General features: G+C 41.6%; 1 protein-coding gene across 2 annotated transcripts; it reads right to left on the bottom strand.

Moving 5' to 3' along the window:
- On the bottom strand, positions 1-22,635 carry otp (orthopedia homeobox). 2 transcript variants are annotated; one of them, XM_034316508.2, is made up of 6 exons: positions 22,386-22,635; positions 17,728-17,868; positions 17,227-17,408; positions 5,912-6,089; positions 5,391-5,570; positions 1-3,052 (listed from the first exon to the last, which is right to left on the bottom strand). In XM_034316508.2, exons 1-6 carry the CDS (start codon positions 22,429-22,431, stop codon positions 2,715-2,717), a joined length of 1,065 nt encoding a protein of 354 aa, XP_034172399.1. In that variant the 5' UTR covers positions 22,432-22,635; the 3' UTR covers positions 1-2,714. The 2 variants fall into 2 exon arrangements, with proteins under 2 accessions (XP_034172399.1, XP_034172401.1); XM_034316510.2 differs by lacking the exon at positions 17,728-17,868.
- Positions 22,636-22,904: the final 269 nt, after the last annotated feature.

Genomic DNA, 22,904 nt, shown 5'->3' with positions numbered 1-22,904 from the left:
ACCGTTTAAGGGGGTGGTCGGGGAACCCGTGAACTTGGGTAGGGGGGGGCCTACGATAAAAGCTAGGAATATATCGCTATTTTTCTCAGGGCAACCTACCATGTTCGGTATTGTACATACATACAAGGAGTTTGACTTTTAGATAATGATTTATTTTACACACTTAGTTGTCCTCTATACACAACTATACAACGATAAAAATTAAAATTCTTCTATTTATCACTAATTAAGGTCATCCACGATAATGATTTGTGTTGAAGATGCATAAAGTCAGTCCACTTTGTTGCGGCACATTTAATCAAATATGGTTAATTGCTCGCAAACGGTACGGACCAAGATAAAAAAGAAAACCAAAAACGTCCACGCCAAACATATATAATTGATCATATCGTTGCAAAATATCCAGGCAATTCAATTCGATCGTTAACAAGCACGACACTAGATTCGATCCACTCACGCAGATGATAATAAATAAATATTACTGTCTTTCGCGTATTCAACGAGAACTATGACTCAATTACACTCGTAAGCACCGTGTTCGCGGTTCTTATTTTTAAATATGTATAAAAATGTGCCAGTCGGTAGCATAGAAAATATGTATTGCAGAAGAAAACGGAAGGGTACGAGAACGAAAAGGAAAAGAAACGAGTGAACGGTTGAAAGAGTCAGTTCGAGTATAAATTATTTCATCCCGAACACAAGTCACACCAGCAGGATGAGATACCATTATAACATCCTCGTCACGCGGTCATACTTCATCCCTTTTTTTTATCTTTCTTGTTTGTACATTAAAAATCGTATACGTTTCGTAGTGATACACTGACAACTGCATATTCGTTAATTTCATGTTTATCACTAAATTGTACCTAAGACTACCGTAAATTCGTAACTATAGTCCTTCCAACGAGACGAGTCTGTATATGTTTACAAATTCACGTGCTCGACACACGGGGCGGAGATCGCAGTTGTTATCGGTTCTTCAAACGCTTCGGTCGAGCTCTGTGTACATACTGCGAATCGGGTCTGCTTCGAGCACGAGAATCTGTAAGTACACATTTATTGTCTCGTCTCGTTAGAATAGTCGACGTTTTTATTAGTGGTGCCGCTTTATTTTTCCCTTGCAATATCATGTGCACGGCTGGTCACTGTCGAGGAAAAACGAAAAACGGGAACAGCGGGCCCAAAATATCACAATGTCCAAGTATACTCGCTTTCGTTCGTTCGTTCGTTCGTTCTTAAATGAGATATCGTGTTCGCTTACAATACTCGATTATTATTAATATTAGACGTATACTCTATTTACAAAACTTACGCCTCGGTGTACAACAACAGAACAATCTATATTTATAGCGTTCTAGGAAATTAGCCGGGAAATGCGGTATACGAAGGTGCTAACTTGTATTTTAATTACTCAAAGTACTGTTGTTCCTCTCATGCAAGACCTCACGGGTACACACATACGTTTACACATTGACCTTTTCGAAACGAAGATTTCTTGTTTTGAATTCGTTTCAACGTCTCAAGAATCTAAACCACTTTGTGATCGATATAGAAAGCAAAACAAAGAAAAACTAGCTCCTTTATCGTCTCGTTTAATCGTTATTAAAGCTTGATGCGATCGTTGAACAGGCTCGTGGTCATTTCGCGTGAACGTGTGAAATGTAGGTAAGTTAGGTGAAAATCAAGAGATACCCTTTGGTTTCTATTACACGGATTCGTGAAAGGAACTGCAAACAATCGGGGGATCCTGAATCTTGTAACCTTGCTAAATTGGTCAAGTAAAAATAACTTAGCCGTTTCATTATACGCGAAACTTATCAATAATGATCGTAATTCTTTACTATATTTACAATACCATACATAATTACTATAATAACTTGTCGTATACTTTTCGTTACACCGTGCAGCGACTCGTGAATTTCGTACGTGTAAATTCTAAAAATTTCGAAATTCTTGCTGAAACAGTACGTAACATAGAATAAATAAATTGTTCAAGAATACATTCGGATTGCACTTAAGCGAACCTCACATGCTTTAATGAGCAGTAGGTACGATTCTGAAGTAATGATAGATTAAAAGTAATCATTTAAAATGTAATTGTGTTAGAAATAGTTTGAACGTATAAAATCGTCCGACGAGCACCGGTGATAGTGTTAATATATGCATATATGACGTAACCACGTCAGTGTTGCACAGCTTCTTCAATGTGACACGAATCCTTTCGTGGAAATCGTTTTTCCATCTTCACTTTACCGCCTCCTGTTCTCGGAAACTTCCTCGGAAATTTTATAATATTTTTTCAAAATTCACCGTATACTTCTTGTTACTTCGAACATCGCGCGTTATCGTCAAATTGTTCCTCTATGATTGCACCACAGATCAATTCGTAAAATTTCCAATTAATCGGTAATTAAAATCAACATTTAGAACACGTAGAGAACGAGATAAAATTCGTTGTTGCTGTAGCTTCTGTTATCTTGTCCAGAGACTAGGCTAAATTTTCCATTGTTTTCCAAGAGTGTTTTTACTTCCGTAGTGGGCAACCACGAGCAAATAGAAATATAACCTCGACCAACGAGTATTATTTCTTCTGATCACGCGTTACCCTGCACGCGGACTGTACGGAACCGTCTCGTCGTCCACCAAGGGAATCATTGAAACGTTTCCCCGATAAAACCATTGAGAGTAGAGTTAATAGAGAATCCCGGAACACCTCAGTAAACGGAATTGTACTCGATGTCGTGGGCATATTGAGGTGGTCCTGCGGGTGGCGGCGGTGGCTGTGGACTGTATTGTTGCGACGCATCCGAGGCACGACGTCTCAGCGCCGCGATGCTATGCGCGCCTCTCCAATCCGACGCTTCGGTCGCGTTCACGTCGGCGGCCACGCAGGAAACACCACCGCCGCCACCGCCACCGCCTCCGCTACCGGAAGTCGTCCCAGGCGAGCCCTGACCGCAGTTCAAGGCCGATCCAAGCCCGCCACCCTGACCTCCGCCCACGCTCGATCCTCCCGGAGGCGAACCCCGGGACGCCGTCACGTGTACACCCCCTGAAAATCATAATATACAAAAGTTGATTTTATTTATAATCCATCGAATTTCTATGGTCTCAACATTGTTCATTCGGTGAATCGAATAGTCGTGTTTGAATCCCTTTAGCCGAGAGCCAGGTAGCGAAAGGGCAATTCACAGGTGCGATACCGCAGGTACACGGTAGAACGTTTCCTTTCTTCGCAGTAGATATTAATACGGTAGGCTCACAAAGTGTATGGGGTTGTGCTACCGGGTGTCGTAAAGTCGTTTCCGCCTCTTCGTACGCCACGTTGGTGGCCTCTGGGAGAGAGACAACGGGGAAAAGGGATCCTTTTTATGACGGTATCGTTGCGACTATAGGAGTTTGCGCAGGACTATCTTTTCAGCAATTTCTATGGCACAATAGAAATTGCTAATGGGTGTCGATACACGATTGACCCAGGCAACTCCTTCGAATTAGTATCAACTGATCGATGTGTTACGTATTCGGAAACTCGGTGGGGGTTGATTGCGGCTCGAAAGTCGGGCATTTTCAATCGCAGTCAATTTACACCTCGGAGACGTTCTTTCGACCACCGCCTCTCTAGACGAGGATAAACAAAATAGAGGCCCGTCGTAATCGACTCGAAAACCGGCGAACCTCGGCCACGCTACCGTTCGATGCTAATCATCGTTGAAAACCGAAAAATAAGACGTTTCTCTAAAAGGTGTTTGCCTTAGACATTACCGACGGGTAAAAGCGGATAACTGACTGCGGTCAGGCTCGGAGTACTGGCATCCACCTTAAACCGAGTCCACATGAACCACACGTATGATGAATCTCGTCTGTAGAACGGTAATTTTTTTCTTCTTCTACTTCTACTTATTCTCCTGTCGGTTGACGCTACCTGCCCCGCGGCGATAATACGTGATAATTGACACCTTGTACGTGTTACGTATGTACACAGGTACGCGTTCGCGTTTGAGACACGCTCACATTAGTACGTACATTGTGAAACTGTGCTACACCTAAAGACAGTTTCGCCATACGGCTTAGCCCTCTGCTTTTCGCAGTCGCCATTCGAGTCCTTTTCAAATCTGATTATATTTTTCATTCGTCGCTGTAAAAAGTCATTGTAAATGAAAAAACGATGGAATTCGAAAGCTGACAGAATTTCATTCCCTATTTCATCGAAAATCTATACCGGAAAAATTGATCTTAGGTGTTGTTGACCTCCTCAAATGATCGTGGATATACCGGTCAGAATTAATCTATTTAGACTTGTCAGTATATATTTGGTGTTGATGGAATTCGATATGATGTCGTTAAATATGAATAACTGGAACCAAGATAGAGACCAGTGAATGAGGAAGGGTGGTGATTAGGAAACTTTCATCAATCAATTATCGATTTCTGATTCCCCGTTAGAATTCGATTTTGTTTATCTTTGAAGACATGTTTTATTCAAACGAAACTGTTTTTCTAGCTATACTCTAAAAACTATTTCTTTATTTTTTCATTCTAATCACGATGCATCCTGCCTGAACATTACGAAAACGAAGCTCGACACTCGGGTCTCAACTTGTTCGCGCCTATGTTCTTTTAAAATCTTTCGACCGGTGTGTTCGAGGTGTTCGGGTAGAATTTGGTGAGACAAAGAATTTCACACACCTCTCGTCTTCCGAGGCATCTTCGAAGGTACAAGGTCCCTGGATAAGGTGAAGCGTAACTCAACCAAGACAGGTTGCATCGGGATGTTATGGTAAACATACAGCGAAAGATCTCGCACCTAGGTGCGAGACCAGGCTCGAAGTTTGCCTGCGTAAACAGACGAGAGGACGGAGTTTATGTTTCTGTCTCAAATTCCTTACATGCAGGCGCATAACCCCTTCGAGCGATAATGCACCGTAACGTTTAACGACTTCGTCAAAGAGGTACCGGGTTCCTCGATACTGTTTGCACATCGTCTTTTTTAGAGGGCCACGGTCCAAAAGTTTGGCAAGACGATTATCGAATCGCCTATAAGCGTCTGCGTTTGTCCGCCACGTTAATATTCCTCTCTCTTTTTCGGTACAGAAAATATTCCTCTCCTAAAAAGATCCGTTTGCGATCTAACCTGGTCCAAATCACGTTTTAAACACTGACACACAAACTTTTATTGCTCTTCTTAACGACCTCGTCGAATCACCGTTTGTAAGTGTCGAATCGTTCTTTAAAATTGCATAATTATCTCAGTGTTAATTCGATCCACTTATGACGATATCAGTTTGTTGCATATTAAGTAATTGTTTCCAAGGCAGTTTGTTTTGATGACTTATTTAAATCGAATCAAATTTCTCGGTAAATACTATTTACTATTTAGATAATTATCTTACCGAGGGAATTCAGTCCATAACTAGCTTGATAGACAGTCTGCGACGGACTGCTGATAGGGAGCCCGGAATTACCAAGACCCAAGCTCGAACCTAGGCTTCCCGTACTTTGCTGACCAAGTTGTCCTAAACTTTGCCCAAAACCACCCATCGTCATCCCTCCCTGGCCCAATTGTCCGAGACCTGTGAAACAAGTGTTTTCGATTAAAACGAACACGCGACAGGGGTCATTGATTTCTTTGTTAAAAATAGAATTAATAAAAGAAGAAAATGACATATAGTCGATACACTTGATAATTTAAACTGTCCTGCCCGGCGGACAGGATAGAATTAAAATAGTAGAATAATTAATACAAGTAGATGTAGAACCTTGATTAACAAGTCTAATCGGGAAACAGTGATCTGAAAAATCATTGAACTAATCAAAAGAAAGTAGGTATATCAATACTCCGGATGATTGAGATCGCGGATATTGAGGATCCGGTTAATCAAAGTCCTACTGCAAATATCTATGGATGTCTAACCTGTACCCATTCCCCATCTTTCAGCAGGTCCATGAAACATTCCAGCACCGCAAAGATCGGAGCTCATTGGACCAAACGGAGGCAGACCATGCGATGGTAGCAGAGTGCCGGTGGAACGGTAAATCGGCGCGGACTTCTTCCGTTTTTTCCACTTCGCTCGGCGATTTTGAAACCACACCTGAAAACGTTCAAGTAAGTGGCAGGCTATATCATTATCGTCGTAGAAGATGAAACGAATACTTTGTCGATACGAAAAAATGGCACCAGAAAATCTATCGAGGTGCAATGTTATTTTTTCTTCTGCGATGAGGCGATTCTTTTACGAAAGCAAATTCGGCGCGAGACGTTAAGATGTCCCTGGGTGTTACGACAATATCTTCGACCCCAGGGCGAGTAGCTATTAGCCGACGTTATGAGCTGTTGATTCTGGCCACGTAGTGGCCCCCTAAGCTGCCGGGGTCCCGGGGACTTGATTTATTGATATCGCATGCAAAGCCCACCCCTGTGTTCTCTCCGATATACCCTCGGCCTACATCCCCACCAGCCGAACCTCTTCCACCCTTGTTCCACGGACTACAGTCCCTTTCCTGGCACGGTAAAGCGCGCTATAGCCATCTCATATGTGCCCATAAATTAGTACTTTAGCATTAGAGCCACGGGATGCGCGCTTGCGCCTCCGACGCACACGTAGCAACGCGTTTCGTACCTGCGAAAGCATACCGAGTTTCGCTTCCGGTTAGCCGAGAGGAAACGAGACAAACCATTCGGCTCGAGGGGTGGAGACACCCTCTGCTAACATGCAGGGATTATACGAATCTAATTGGATATATGGGATTTACACGCTCCAGTGTACTCCAGGTATTGCTAGAAAGCGATCGTCGGATTTCTACGGCGAAGACGGTTTATTATGAACCACGAACTTTCAACAACGAAAACTATTGTGTTCACCTTAGTTATTAGCATCGTCTTTTGAACTTTGCAAGATTTCGGTAGACTTGAGAAACACGGCCGCTAGAATACGAAAAGGATTAGAATTTATTTTTAATTTCGCAAATTAATAATTAAGTATGAATTAAAGGAATAGGATTTTAGTCATTTACCCTGTTTCTATTATACTTTAGCAAAATAACTTTTTGACCGATTTACCGTCTATGGGGATATCTTGGTTCATTTGGCGAAGCTTAAGAACATCTGGCACGTCTGCTGCCTCTCAAGGATGAACGCTCGTGACGAGAGAGTAGCATTAGAGCTGGATGGGTGTTAAGTGCATTGGGATCGAATCAGTGTCTATGGATCGACCATTGGCGTAGCATTTAACGATAATATCTTCTATCTAAATGTCTAAAGATCAAACGTTTAGAAAATCTTTCGCCTTTGCAACGGAAAAGAACCTCGTTCGCGTCAGGGTAAAAATTATTCGGGCGGATCGGGTCGAGTTTTGAAATATGCAAAATCTGTTCCCCCTTTCGTCTTGCCGGGATGTCAATGTTTCTTGCCGCGTTCGTGGGTGTGGTTGCCACGATTTCACGGTACAACTACGGTAGAACTACGGCTAAAAGCCCGTGGATAATTTGCTGTTACACGCCACGTGAGCATCGACGATGCAAGCCAGAAGAGGGGAAAAAGCACAAGGGACTGTCGCACGTATATATCCCGCATTATCACTTGCACCCTCCCTCTTCTCATCCCCCTCCACGCGTGGCTGATGCATCCTGCATATGTACGTACGCTAGAACTTCCGTTAATTAACGCAGGTGAATGCTAATGACTCTTGTTACGAAATAACTGCACGCAAAACGAGAGCTTTCGTGCGTCGGATGATCGTTCATCTCTTTGCTTCTTCAACGCGTTCTGAATGCTTTCTAATGCATCAGGGCTGCAATCCTTGCTATTCCGACTTTTATTCGATACCAATGACATATCAAAGTATCGTTAATAATCATCATAAAGCAGGCGTGCCTTGAATAGTTAGTGGCGATCACGAATACCAATTAAATTGCTTTAATTATAAATGTGACGATACGAGTAATCACACAAATGGAACTATCGTCCTCTATGATGACACGCTGACAAAGGCGGTCAAGCTCAAATGTTCCTGCACTAATTGCATACCTAGTGTGATCCATAGATTAGTGCTCATTAAGTTGGAGGTATTTTAAAAATCATCTATAATCTATAGTTGTCGTTAAATAACCACACGAATCGATATATGTAGTTCGGCAATCATTAAATAGTAGCTACACGACTAATGAAAGAGTCAAGAAAACGAAATAAAGTTTGAGAAAAGGATTATCGAAGATGGTCAATCGACTATTAACGTAGAGATTGGAAAGGTAAAGGGTCTGAAACGGTTGGATCGAAGGCACGGTACACACCTTTCGATGACTAAGGTTGCCCGACCGATGGCTTTCGTGCGGGTCAATTAGGAACATTGCTTTTTAAAAATTGATCAATCACCGCATCGCCGTTAGCTAGGCGCGTGCGCCACGGCAGCTGTTCCCAGGAAGCACCTGGAATCACCTGGAATCACGGCGAGGGTGAAAACGAGCTGAAATGCTCTCGAATAATCAGCATCAGTCGCGATGACGGCCTCGAAGCGACGTTCGATTGGAACGTACGAGCAAATACGCTATCCAGAAACACTGTCCCGGTGTTTCTATGTCGGTAAGAGAATTTCTATCGTCGTTTAGCCGTGTTTCGCGTTTTCAACGATCCCTCCATGAAACACGTTTCACGTTTCGAAACGTGAGAATTTATTAGAACGTCCCATTCACGCGGTTTAATTACACTCTTCGTTAAACGAGATTTACTTTTTCGTCGGAGCGGATTCATCCGACACGACGCTTCCATCCGACCGCGAAGTTGACACTGAATTTGCATAAACGATTATTGTCAGTCGCGATTCATTGTACACGAGTGGTCGGAGAAATGGACCCACGTAAATTTACCGTTTCGGTGCGAGACTGATAACGCGTCAATTTTTAGAGGTGTGAGGGTACGAATGATAAAAAGCACATTCCATCATGTTAAATATAATTGAAGACAATCGAGGGAAAGAGTTGAGAAATGCATGATTCTTTCTATTTTTCCACGTCAATCGCGAATAGCTTAGCTTAACTGTAGAAAAGAGTTCCCGTGAGCTCTGAGGGGTCTGTAGGTGGCGAGAATCAAGGTTTGGCCGAGTTCTGGGGTGGCCTAAGGTTAGGGTGAGGTTTAGGAGGTGAAAGAGGCGGCGAGACCTCGTAAAGGGGGTTTCAACGGGCGTTGATATAAATTGAGCTTGCCATCAAGGCAAGCGGCGGGATCTGCCCAACACCCCAAGATATATAGAAGTAGCTTTCAGCACGCCATTGAAGAATAGTTCGACTCACTTCGCGGAAAAATGCTCGGAATCGCCGCAAAGCGAGATGACGTTTTTCTTTCGAGATTTTTCGTCAATTGCGCTTGATGGAAAGGAACGATGAAAATTTAATTCATCATCTGGCGTTCTCTTATCTTTTGACGATAGAGTCTTTTGTCTACATTTTCAACCCCGTTTTCATGCAGTTATTAAGGTTCTATTATATGTATTTTCGGTTTGTCAAAGTCTACAAGTAGAATAGGACAATCACTGGTCAGACGAACGAATGGTGTAAGTTAGCTCACAGATTAAAAGGATAAATTGTAATTCAAAAATTGCCAATTCTGTGACAAAAATGTTTTTGAATTCTTCATAAATTACACAGTCCCATGTAGATTGTTGCAAGCATACTTCTTTAGGAAGATAAATCCAGTTTGGTAATTCAGACTAATTTAACGACAGGCATTGTCTTAAGGCAACGGTATTGCGTTCGTAAAATAATAATAAAGCATAAATGGATCAAGTTTACGATTCTCTGTGCACGCGGGGGGTTGCAAGTATGCATTTTATCGGTAGTTACGCTCGTTTTACTGCTACCTGTATTTCCTCGAGATTACTGACAGTATCTTTAAACACTTCGAGGAAAGTTTATTGGTATTTGACATGTGCGTTGTAATAATTAATAATTTATAGATACGAGGGTAAAAATAAAGTTGAAATCAGTGCGGTTTCGAGGGTGATCCTAAAATTTTCATTCCGCGTGACATTAGATCATGACGATCCACTAATGGCCCAACGAAAATGTCCCTCCTGACGACGTGGCGCAGCGTGAAACAGTGGGCGGTCCGGGTAATGCGTCTTGCCACCCTCGGACAGGAGGCCAACCACCGTCATCAATCAGGCTAGCATCGTACAAACTTATGTAGTATTTATTTTCATTAAACATTAGCCGGCTAGCGCCATCGAATCACCGTTTTCTTTCACTACATTCCGACGAAAATTATCTATCCCCGCTATCGATTTGAAACCAATCAATAATCAAACCGTAGCTGTTGTTCGAACAGATGAATTATCAAACTGATATTGATCGAAATCATGCTCGTTCAATGATTTCTTAATGCTTGATAGTTTATTCAATGGTTGGAAGATCGAAACGGAGACAGGCATTTTAATCAATTTCGAATAGTATAAATAGTAGAAACATTTATTTGCTCGTAATAATTATCACTTTATTAGCCACGTTTCAGTTCCTCTTAAATAGCATTAGTTACTTCAAATTGTACGCGCTTTACGAATAACTTTTTCTACAGCACGAATATTTGAAAATGCAACATAGAACAGTCACGTTGTATGTGGAACAGAGTACGCATGCATTGAGGTTTGTCTGACCAGTGATCGCCTTATTCTACTTGCAGTTTTTGACATACCGAAAATATAGTAGAACCTTAATACTATTCTTCCTCTTGCAATTTACAAAATCGAGTAAAATTTGGACTTTTCAAAGCAACGATTGATCTCGCTCGATCGATGTAGAACCGTGGCGATCGATTTCACCCCGACAGGTCCTGTATTTTCGCGGCTACGAAATTATTCAGAGCCGTTAGACGTCATAACAAAATGGGCGTTAGATGATGCTCCCTGGGGTCATCGCGGCGACATAGTTTATCCATTGAGAACCCCAATTCTCCTGCTCCATACCAAGCTACCGCGTGTGTACACGGGGATGCTTTTCTCTTCGCGTGTTCATAGCTGGGTGGTGTTTGTGTGCGTGCAGCACCCGGCGTGATATTTTTCGGCCGACGACACGTAAGAGCTAATATCGTGGTCTATGCATATTTATACGGCATTAAAAATCACCCCTCCCTTAAAATGCATAGGCTGTTGCATAGCAGACGCGTTGGATCTTCGTCGAGTCGCGTAGGCTGAAGCGTTTGTCACGTTGGGGAGGAGGAGGAGGAGGAAGGAGGGTGGTTGGTAGACGACATCTCGTTCCCTTTGAACTTTTACTATTTCATCGAGACATTTTTCTATTCGTCCTCGAGTTTCATGTTACAGTTGGTGCAAAATGAAACTAAAATAACGAACAGAAGAACAGATCGTATGCAATATTTAAAATATTCAAATATAATATTGGACACGTTTGTTCCACGAAAAGTGAGTTCATAAAAAGACGTCGATATTTTCGGCACATTATCCCGATAGGATGCGCAACATGTTTGAATTTCACGAGCATACCTCCCGTTTAATGCGAGACTAATGTTAGGAGGCTAATGCCCGTTGTCCCCGTGTATTCTTATTCCGGGAGGACGTTGATTTATTTTCTACCGTACGACACTAGGCGTATTCGATATTCGTTCGATGCCGTTGCGGACGGCCAGAAACAATGTGTCGGTGATTTAACGCGAGACAGAACCGTGATCGAGAGTGATTCGCGTTACGGCGAAACTTGACGCGCGCATGTTTGATGCGCCATCGTAAAACACTCGATTGCCGCGTACACGTGTCTGGTTATACGCTGGACGCATCCCCGTAAATGATCAGTGATAGTTTATGGGGAGAAATTTTGCCGATGGAAATTCCAGATCGATCATACCTGACTTTCGATGCTTGATTCAATGCGTGCAACCGTGGTTCCATATCTGTCTTCTGCCATTTTTAATCATTCGGTTTGTTCCTTTTTTTTTTCTTTTTTTAACACATTCGTCGGGCAAACAAATTTTTGTATTATTTTAGAAAGAAATGGATCGATATTATTTATTAATAATGAAACATTAATAGCTAGATTTAGGAAAGCCTCCATAAAAATGTAATGGAGGTAATGAGAGTTTCAGTGGTTTTAGCGTGGTAGTCAAAGTGTTAAGGAAAGTGGTATTTGAATTGTTGCGTGGTTTAGAACTCTCGCCAGCAAGCACCAAAGTCATTTCCCATTTCTCAGGACGAGACAATAACAAACTACATTTACCCTCGGTGCAGTCACTTGTTTGTCCCAACGGATGGCCGAATGACACCGCCATTCGTCCAGCTCCCGTGGGATACTTTGAAAGCAATACCCGACATTCGCCACCGTGGACCGTCTCTCTGAGCGGCATATGTGACTTTTAGCAGTAGCGTAGCCGCGGATTCGAATCTCAATTATTTCTCAAAATAAATCAGGGGAAACAGAAATTTTCTATACTTCAATGCTACAAAGTGGGTTAACAAAATTTTTCCTGGAGAACCCTATTTAATCGCGAGTGTACATAGTCTATTTCCGGTGTGCTAATTAACGCATTAAAGATGTTCCAAATTAATATTTCACACTCAATTAATATTAATAATATTTATGTTATCATTAGTGTCACGATTAATATTAATATTATTTTTATTTATTACCCAGCCAGTAATGAACATGTTAAATTCATAATGAAATTCTATTTCCACAAAACGTAGGTTTGCAACTATTCAATTATGAAAATATGGTGGTATAAAGTTGTTTGACATTGTCATTATAGCCAACCGTAAGGGCCTGAGAAATGAGGAAAGGACGAAGCAATTATTACTTTATGATCACATATTTTATCTTGGGTAATCTTTATACGTTCTCGATGTTTCGTCTTCCGAGTCGAAAAATCGTTTATTCCAAACGGAAGAAAGATTCCATAAGGCTACTGTGTACGCAACGTTATCACCGAGAGAATCGTAAAACTGAAGCTCAAGTTCATAAACCTAAACGACGTTTCCTTTTCATTCGAGGCTACATCCATTAGTAGCATTAATCCATGTTTCGGGAAGATCACGATGGATAACGGACAACGTGAAAGGGCGGAAAACGAGCGACCGATGCAATGGGGTAGTTCGGAGACAACGTTTCACCCTCGGTACCCTGTTTTTTCAGGGTTTTTTTTTTATTTTTTGGTCTTTTCCTTTCGAGCTTTCATGCAAGTCGTAGCCATCGGCGGAAAGGTCGTGCCCCATAAAATTTCCGAGCGGCAGTAATCGAAAGGACCCTTCAGCCTAGAAACGAGCAGTTACCTGAGGCAGTTAAGTTAAATGCCTGTTAGCAGACGTTAACTGGCCGTCGCTATGGGTTCTATTCCGTGGACGATTGCAATTTTAATCGCCTCTTCATTATGATTAAATTTAAATCGGCTGTGTGCAGGTCTAATAAAGCTCGTTCCACGGCCGCCGCGCCGTTCTGGAAACAGAAAATGTCTCCTGGGCGGATTAAAATACGCGTAATTAAAACCGTAAAGCGCCGATACGTGTCCTCGAAAATAGACTGTCGGCTTTGCGATAAATGTTCGGATGAAAAAAAGCTTTTTGTCTCAGCGCCCGGGCGCACACGCACCGCTACGCTAGTTCGCGGGGGTGAAAGCGTTCGCCGGTGCTGGTGGATGATTGAGCTTTATTTGAAGCATCGAAAGCGGTTAATTAATATTCTAGATGTGATTGACGGTAAGGAACAACGAGTTTCGCGCGTTTCTCAAATCGTGTATCGAAACGAGAGAGTAAACGCGAGCGCGAAAACGAGCCATTGACCCCTGGTCGCCACCAGGATTTTGTGGAGGGATGAACCCAAAAAAAAAAAAAAAAAAAAAAAAAAAAAAATCCACTTGGACGTTCGAGGCTAGTAGCAGTTTTTTTCGCGGTTCCACGAGCCTGCGAAATTATTTATAGTCTTCGAATCGATGCGATGGTCTGCGACGAGTAATTTTCAAATATCGTCAGTCTTTTTCGATGACGCGACGGTTCTTTTTTTGCGATCCATCTTCGACACGGAATATTTGTTAGCAACCGATCTTTTTATTATTTTCAAATGATACTTATGACGAGCATTCGTTATAACGCTTGATGAGGGAAAAAGAAAAGGCTAACTAAATTTTCTATTTTCACCATTCATGGCGGCTTAAGATAAAATGATAAATACGAGAGATGCTTTTGTATACGTATATTTTATTCGTAATAATAAAAGCTGGTCTAATGTAGAATTCATTATATCCATTGCTACTAATTAAACGAAGTGAAAGGTCCGCGGGGAGGCGCGTGAATTTTTTAGCGATAAAGTCAGCGGCTTTTGATTATTTTATTTTTGACTGATTGAGGGGAATTTCATATAGGGGTTCGCCTCGCCTTCATTAAATATCTGATTATCGCGATAAAAAATTGCGCACCGACTTGTATCTCAGATAAACCCGTCCGCGAACAGTCTGGCCACGGTCAACGCTAAACGAGTGGTACAATTGAAAGCGTTATTACGTTAAAGCGTAATTAAATGCCTCGCATAATTCGGAATCGGCTACGTGATGCGGCATCGAAGTAATTGTTGATTGTAAAGCAGTTGCCCCCGACGATGCGTTATCGTGCAAGCAATATAATAGTTGTTAATTAACAGCAATTAGAGACGGAACGGCAATTACATCTCTTTTCGAGTAGTAATAAATTACAACAGATCGATAAATCGTAATATTTCAATGCACTATTTCGAGTATTTTGTTGGTAATTAGAAACGTTATATCTGCCCTCTCCTCTTCTCTTCACTATAACGCTATCATCGCGTTAATGCTGATCGTTGCAGACACCGATTTCTCTGATCCATTCGTAGCCTCGTAGCTACGTTCTCATTCCCTTTTCACCCTTGATTGTTTCGTTCGATTAAAAAGTCCCGATTGTTCGCGTGGAACATTCTGCAAACTTTATCAACGGAATGCAGCTTTTGGCGATTCTTGGTATCGCCAATTACTCGGTTAAAAAAGTAATTTAATAGGGCGTCCGGTTTCTCGATTCTAGCTCGAATCGTATGATTCGAGAATTTTTTTCTCTTTTCCTTTAATGGCAAATACGAATGGGATTTTATATAGCTTCACTTCATTTTTCAAATGTCAGTTGTACAAGGGAATATAAAATGATTAATTGATTTAAAACAGTTTCATTGTTATTGGATTTTAAATGAAAGGAAGGATTAGTGGAAGATGTATAAAATGCATTTAGAATTGCTTTCTAACAGTAGAGAACTACCTTTCGTACTAAAAATGAATACATAGAATAATTTGTTCTAAATGATTTCAAAACTTAGATACAAAGGTGTAATTCAGAAATTTGTGGATTTTCCCAATATTACTACCCTAGTAAGAATCTAAAGTGCTGCTTTACAAACTTCCTGGAAAAAGGATCATAAAATTAAAAAACAAACTGGGAAAGCAGAAACCGGGAAACTCAGTTAGCGATCGAGCAATGAGAAAGAAGACCCGGAAGCAATCGAGTAACAAATTGCAGTTTCAATTTCATAACAAGTACCGAGATCCAATAATAAAGGACGAGCCGCAAAGAGTGGAAGGGAAGCGATGGTGCACACGAGTTGCACGTGTGCACACGGCCAGCTGGAAAAAGAGTGACAGGAGTGGGCCAATCGTCGTGAAAACGTTCAGCGACGGATCCGCCATGGCGAGTTAAGAAATCATTGATAGCGACGCTCGATAGTATAGCGACGCTGGGCGCCGGCGCCTTTGCCTAGCAGCCCCATTGGTGCCTGGGCCCTCTCCACACGAGAGCCCGCCGCTGGGTTTCCTTGGAAACGCTTCGTTCGCTCTGATGTCTACCCTCGCCCACGGAAAACCTCTTTCAATTAGGCAACCAGCCACCCCGAGCACCGGTCCACGCTTTCTATCTCTTTCTCTTTACCCTCTACTCGTCCGGTTTGTTTCACCAACGCGTCTACCTGCGTCGAAACTCTCTTTCGCATCGACGACTTTTTCCCTCGGTTCTCCTGCTTGTTCAACCACTTCCCTCCCTAATAATTGCTGAATATTTGAATCCAACCAGACGTTCGACGAAATGTCACACACCTGAAAGAGTTCTCAAGATGCATCTTAAGCATAGAAACGGTAGAGGGTGGTAGAAAAGTTACAAGAGTATTTTGTATTTGAAGAAAAAATCGCATAGTTTCTGCGATAAAATTAAAATCCAATATCTATCTTCTGAGAAAAAATAAGACGGTCTCTGGACTTAATAGATCGAATTGTTTTTGGACGGTATATTTTTGGTCGCCGTCGATCGCGGTGTCACAGAATCGCGAGATTAACATATGAGAGGCAGTGGGTTTCCTGATAATCGGGACGAGAAAAGTATCCAGGATCGTGTATAAACGTCGCACACATGTCGACTCTTCCACGTGTTCGTCGTGAAAGAAGACGAGCAAAACTGTTTGATATGCAGCGCGACGCTTGGCTTGACTGACGCTTCCAAGTTGCGAATAAAATTTTCATGAATTTCTATTAGCTTCGTTTTTCTAGACGTGCCCCGGAGACTTAAAAAAGCTCCAGCCAGCTGCTGCTGATGTCTGTACGGGGTTGAACGCGGAACTACCCCCGTTGGTCAACACGGCTATCGGTTTTTATCAATTTCCACTTTAAAGTGCGGTCAACGACGTTCGTTATTTAATAACGACCCAGCTACGAATCTGCTAAAAAGATTCTCCACTTTTTATTGAAGAAAGTTGCAATATGAGGGTCTCTTCAAGATTAGGCCCCATTTTTCTGCCTACTAATTTTCATATATCATAAATCATACATGTAAAGCACCCGTTGAAATTTCATTAACGTTTCATCTTGAGCAATATCCCGTGGTCATTCCCGTGATCTTTGAATTTCGCGTGCTCACAGCGGAGCGGGGAAAGTTTGCAGAAAGTTTTGCGGTTGTCCCGTGGCAAAGTGGAGTCCACCAAAATTCCAGACCCCGTAGGGTGAAGGCTTAACGCTACTCCAAGTTTCAGTTTAATCCGAAAAGCCACGGTAGGCCGACGGAATTGATTTCGAGACGTTCACGGTACCATTTAGTTATGCTTGTTAAACGTATCTCTTATTCTCTATAAATCTCTATGAAATTTGGAATGTCTGTTTTCACTACGGTACTCAATGTGCTAACAAGAAAATCAGTAGATTTCTTAATCGAATGTTGACGATGAATCATGGTAAATATTCGTTTCTTCGATGACACTTACCTGTACCCGACTTTCCGTGAGGCCAATTTTCACAGCTATCTCCTCCCTGAGGAAAATGTCCGGATAGTGGGTCCTATTGAAACACCTCTCTAGCTCGTTCAACTGAGCTGGTGTGAATCTCGTCCGATGTCTTTTCTGTTTCGCGGGTTTGTCATCGCCTTGTCCGATCGCCCCCGCATTTCCTACAACGTGGTAATAAATCTTCAATCTCTTCGTTCCTTCGCACACTCATTCGCGCTGACAAACGAAACAGACTAGAAATTGCGACAATTTAAGAATTGACAAAAATATAAACTAATACTGATTTCGATACAAGCTTCTGCTCTCTCGAGTACACCAGATTCGCACGACAAGTTGAAAATGTATCGTACACGGAGACCGTATCAAGCTACGTGTCATGGAATGACAAAGTCAGTCAGTGACGAGGTGAAAAGAGGGCAAAAATAAAAGGGGAAAAAAAAGGAGAGGAACGGAAACGTTTCAACACGGTAAAACGCTTACCCGCGCCAGGCATGGTCATGATTAATTCCTGATGAAGCGTGAGGCCACCACCGGCAGACAACCCGGTCCCCAAATTCACTCCCAGCACGCCGTCCAACTTGTCGTGCCTCTTCAGGTCCTGCGCATGAAGATCCTTCGCTCCTGCGAACGCGAAACGTGAAAAAAATGAGCCATTACAGTTTCTCTGTTTCCCCGAGGAGCCGCCGCCAACACGGCCTCCTCCTCTTCTTCACGCTCACTCCCTTTTTCCGCTCTATGTAGTTTAAATTTGTATAGGAGCAGAAGCTGGCCAGCCGGTGGTGAGGGGAGCGCGGACCACTTAGCACGAAGGTGCGAGAATCGTCACCGGCCTCCGGCTTCTAGGCGAGCAAACACACACATCCAACCGTGTCTCGTGCACCCATCGACACACGTGTTCACGCGAACCGGCTACGTATTGGTTGTAGAAAATTTCTAGAATGCGTGGGAGGACGACTGAAATGACCGCTTGCCGACGCGACGTGACGCGAGGTTCGAAACCATGCCCGTGATTGCGCGGCCATCGCGCATCCTCCCGCTTTGTCCACGCACTCGCGCTTACGTAAGCTGGTAAACTAGTTTCAACCTCCCACAGCCGATCTAGGGATTTTCTGCGCTTTCGAAGAACGAAAGGGAAGGAATCACGTCGGGATTTCAATCTTGTTCCATGTAAAATCGGGAGACCATTTCAGCTAGGAATCGTAGGGGATGAATTTCGGTGGATACGATTTGGAGATTTATGGAACCGATAGAACTAAAAATAAAGTCAGATCACGGTAAAAGTTTCCAAAGTTTCATTTCATCAATTTTCAAAACTTTCAGAGTGTAGCTTATGTTACAGTAAAATAGCGGAATGGCTCTAATGAGTGTTAATTAGATACGATCTTGACAGAAAGTGTAACAGAAAATGGCGATCCCTTACAGAAAGGGTGCAAAACGAAGGGAAACTTAACATCGGTGATGCTCTCTGCACAGAAATTTCCATATTTCATAAACGATGGGTCATGGATAAGGGTTCTCGTTAACAGTTCGAACATTTCTTTCGATTTCACGCAACCAAATAATTAAGCATGAAGCGATGCATCAAGCGTTATGAAGTCACACACATAACAACGAAACGATAATGTGCTAACGAAGGAATTTTATCGGTTTCATAAATATGCCATACGGGCCAGCAGTTTTGCATCGATATTTTATAATCCACCCCTGTTAATAATGATTCATTTTCGCCGCCTGGCCAGCCTGTGTTCGATATGTTTAATGCGATCATACGCGCGTAATAACGTTAATAGTCTGATGTTTGAACGGGGCTGAAAATATTTTTCAAATAGCCGCAATTAAAAAAAATATTCAGTAAAATACGTGGATGGGGGAGAAAATCTGGTCTACTTAAGAATCTGATTTCCCACAAAATGAATAATTAGAGAAATTAAGGGATCGTAAATTGTGCATCGAGTTCACTGTTTCTTCCAAGGAAACATCGTGTGGACCGACCACCGTGCAGCAATCGTTTACTCAATGGAAACTCCGTATGAATGAACTTTATGACTGGTCTTTATTTTCGTTTTATTTTTATGGGTCCTGATGATTTTATTTCGATTTTGCCGGGAGAACCGGCATTTATGAGCACCTTCGCTCCTCTCCTGCCTGAAATTCGGTAGGTTTCTTTGATCTCTTCATCGTGATTTTTTGTTTCTGCCAAAAGAAGTAGTAAAGAGAAAGAACATCGAGGATCCATCGGTTCTTTCATGAATTTCCCAACAAGTTTTTGCTAAAATTTTGACAAAAAATGAACACCATGAATTGAATTGAATTGAGTTGTCACTGTGCAAATTCATTCCAAGTCTCGATGACATGTTTATGATATACGAGTACAAATGAACATTGATTCGTTAATTAAAAAAAAAAAAAAGTTATAGGCGTTCAAACAGAAAATAAGTGAGTTTAATTCTCTTAATTGGCCAACGAGGCTCGATAAAAAATTGATAAACGAGATGTACGATTAGCAGGCAGGTAAGGATTAGCGCCGCAAGCCTTTTGTTTGCTTCGCTAACGGTTTGCCTCTCATTAACGCCGAGAATGATTGTTTAATCCTATTCCTTCTGATTGGATTATCGGATTTTTTAATCGAATTAAACCAATAGCGCCTAAGACCCCGCGGAGAACGTGTCTACGTTCGATTATTTTCTCTATTCGATTTCTTCCTTTTTCCAAGTTATTCTTTCACTGAAAAACCAATAAAGAACACGTCGAACGATTTAATGTCTGGTGGCTGACGAAAGCGCATTGATGGGCATTTGAAAAGATGCCGATTGACGGCCAGTCGCTTGAAAGCGTCTGATTAATAAATTCATAAATCACGTTATTCTATCCGGAAACGGCGTGACGGACGCGTTTCGTTTGGACGTCGGAAAGCGTTGCATTGTATCCCGATTGCACCAAATGCAATTAATTTTCGTAATAAAATCGCCAGTCGTCTGTTACATTACCCATCACTGCGGCGTTCATTTTTCGAAGGGATGAAAAAATAATTATTTAAGAGGTTCTGAAAAATCTTCATTTCTGTGATTGAAATAATTTGTTTTAAAGAATGAATTTAAAATGTAGGGTTAATCCTGGCTTAATCAAGCCGACACGTCGCGCTTTTGCTCAGTTTCTACTACTAGCTGTGTCCCAACTCTAAATCGTTCCTTAACTTCCCGCCTAATGTAATCAGTGTTGAGGTAATTAAGGTCATCAAACTCGAGAAGCGGTTTCCTTGAACGGGAGAGAAGCGAGAAGCAGGTCGCCACGTGTTATCGGACCCGAGTTTTTCCTGTTATCGTTCGGACAACTTTTCCCCTTTGTTTCGCGAATGTTTGACTTTCTCGGGGAACCGACTGTATCGTCGGATGTCCACTTCTTTTTCCTATAATTATCGTTTTAGATAAACGAGAGCAATGTTAAATAATTTCATCATGATTTAGATATCGGGAGAAATAGAAATGGTAAATGGCGATTTGAAGCAAAGTTGTGATTTCATTATTATGAAAAATGGTAATTAGTGATAGAAATAAATCTTACATTGATGAACGTATTGCAAATTACTTTTTTATATGAAAATTATTGTGAAATAATTTTTTAATCTGTATAACTTTAAATAAGTGAAAGAACCAGCGCTAACGCGACGGTAAGAGTTCAATCGGTACCCAACTCGTGATTTTTTGGTAAAAATAATTATTTAAGTTTGCAAGTGCTTTTTATTTTACCATGTACGTAAAATAACGAGCAAGGGATATTTCATCGGTATAGTTGCTCAACTATGCTCGGATATCGCTATCAACACTTCAGATATTTTCGTAGTTGGGATTATATGGATACTCCTTTCATAATTAACAACTTTTTAAACGCAAATGAACACATTTTTCATGCATGTTAATTAAATGGTTTCTTTATATATGAATAAAAATAATAAAACAACCGCGAATTATAAGCATTTAGATTCAATGATGTTTTAATTTCAAAACAAACTTTGAAATAACGCTAAAGCGACCATTTATCCTTTTCAGAAATGGTTATTACCTCTGGCATTTAAAATAGATAAAATTAGTTTAATTAATCAGGCGTGGTAAAAAGTTTTGCAAATATTTTAGTGTGTGTAGGATATTAGGTTTCATTATTCACTCAGTGAATATGAAATGTATGTTTAACACGGAGATTTGACAAAAATCCTCTCATATAGTTGTGATTAACGCATAATTAATTAAGCATAACATGACAAGAATTATATTAATTGCAACTACAGTTAGAATCACGGTATTTTCAGAAGTACATCATCTACCGTCGCTAGAGGACTAATATTCAACATGTTTTTCAAATTATTTATTAATTATTCTAATTTTCTGTTGTTTAATTTTAGTACATTTAACCTCTTAATTTCCAGGAATCGAAAATATATTTCTAAGATAAATTAATACTTTCAATTATAAACAAGAATACATGTCAAAAGTTAATTGAGATAAATATTTGGTTATAACTACCAAAATTATCAAAATCAGAATAATTTAGAATAACCCTTTCAAACCTTTCATATTATTAAAAGATTTTCCAATTTCAAAAGAAACAGAGAACTGCTCTGTAATTTTCCGAAATAAGAAATTTTGCAGACCCTCCCAAATGCCAAATGCTTAACCTGTTAATTGAGAAAAACGAAATAACTCGTCATAGATTCTAGAATTTAATACGTTTATTGAAAGTAGGGGCGGACAGGGACTTAAATTGTTACCATGAGATTAGTGACATAACGGGCCTTAATTTTAACTAATTAGAGCCCAAATCCCTATCCACCCACTGGGAATTTTCCCAAACTTCCAATGGCCAGTCCGCCTTTGATTGAAAGATTTTATTCACTTCTTATTTCACGTGTGAAGAAAAAGAGCACTTTGTTGGTTGAAAAATGACCCAGTTAACTAGTATCTTCATCCTGCAACTTCAGCCCAATACGAGCTATAAACATCCTATTGAAAGTATCCTCCAAGTGAACATCCGCAATAATCCATAGAGAATCCCAGCTTCGAACACCATTGAAAACAGCTCCGAAACGCTTTGAACGAAGGGCACGGGGTAGTATCTACGCGACGCGTCAAAGGGATGTTACTTACCGGAAATACCGTGTATGGACCCGCCGGCGGAGATATTGTTGAGCATGCCGTTCCCGGGGAGTGTAACCCCGACACAAAGAGATCGCGGTTACCGGAAACCCGCGTGTCACCGCGAACCACCCTCGCGAGTTTCGTCTGTCTCGAAACTGAAGCAACCACCAAAGGATACTGCAAATTTAACGTAGATTTAACGCGATAGTTGCGATATACTCCGGACGTGCCCGAGGAACGGCCCGTGCCCCAGCAAGGCAAACAGCGGACTGCCTAGCTGCCATATCCGAGCTCCCCCACCTTGGACGATGGCTGATGGTATCCCTCTCTCTTTCGCGCGAAACACCCTCCTAACCTCTTCTTCTTCTTCCCTACTGATCCCGCTAGCTCGTTCTCGCTCTCGCAACTGGTCGTGGGCGTGATATGAAATCGCTCCAGTGCTTCAGACTCACCATCGGAGCCAGGAACGTAGCTAGCTGAAGAGGATCCTGAAAACAATCGTGGATTCAAGCATTTTGGGGGTAGTTT

Source organism: Osmia lignaria, chromosome 16, assembly GCF_051020975.1.
Source record: "Osmia lignaria lignaria isolate PbOS001 chromosome 16, iyOsmLign1, whole genome shotgun sequence".
Taxonomy (NCBI): Eukaryota; Metazoa; Arthropoda; class Insecta; order Hymenoptera; family Megachilidae; genus Osmia; species Osmia lignaria.
The sequence above is the reverse complement of the archived record's forward strand: the minus strand, read 5'-3'. Positions and strand labels throughout refer to the sequence as shown.

What these genes read in the sequence shown, in the direction of transcription:
- otp (XM_034316508.2), bottom strand. Translation starts at nt 22,431, where the DNA reads ATGCTCAACAATATCTCCGCCGGCGGGTCCATACACGGTATTTCCG. An exon ending in CATGACCATGCCTGGCGCGG is followed by an intron (nt 17,409 to 17,727) that starts GTAAGCGTTTTA and finishes ACCACGTTGTAG; the next exon opens with GAAATGCGGGGGCGATCGGA. An exon ending in TTATGGACTGAATTCCCTCG is followed by an intron (nt 3,053 to 5,390) that starts GTAAGATAATTA and finishes TATGATTTTCAG; the next exon opens with GGGGTGTACACGTGACGGCG.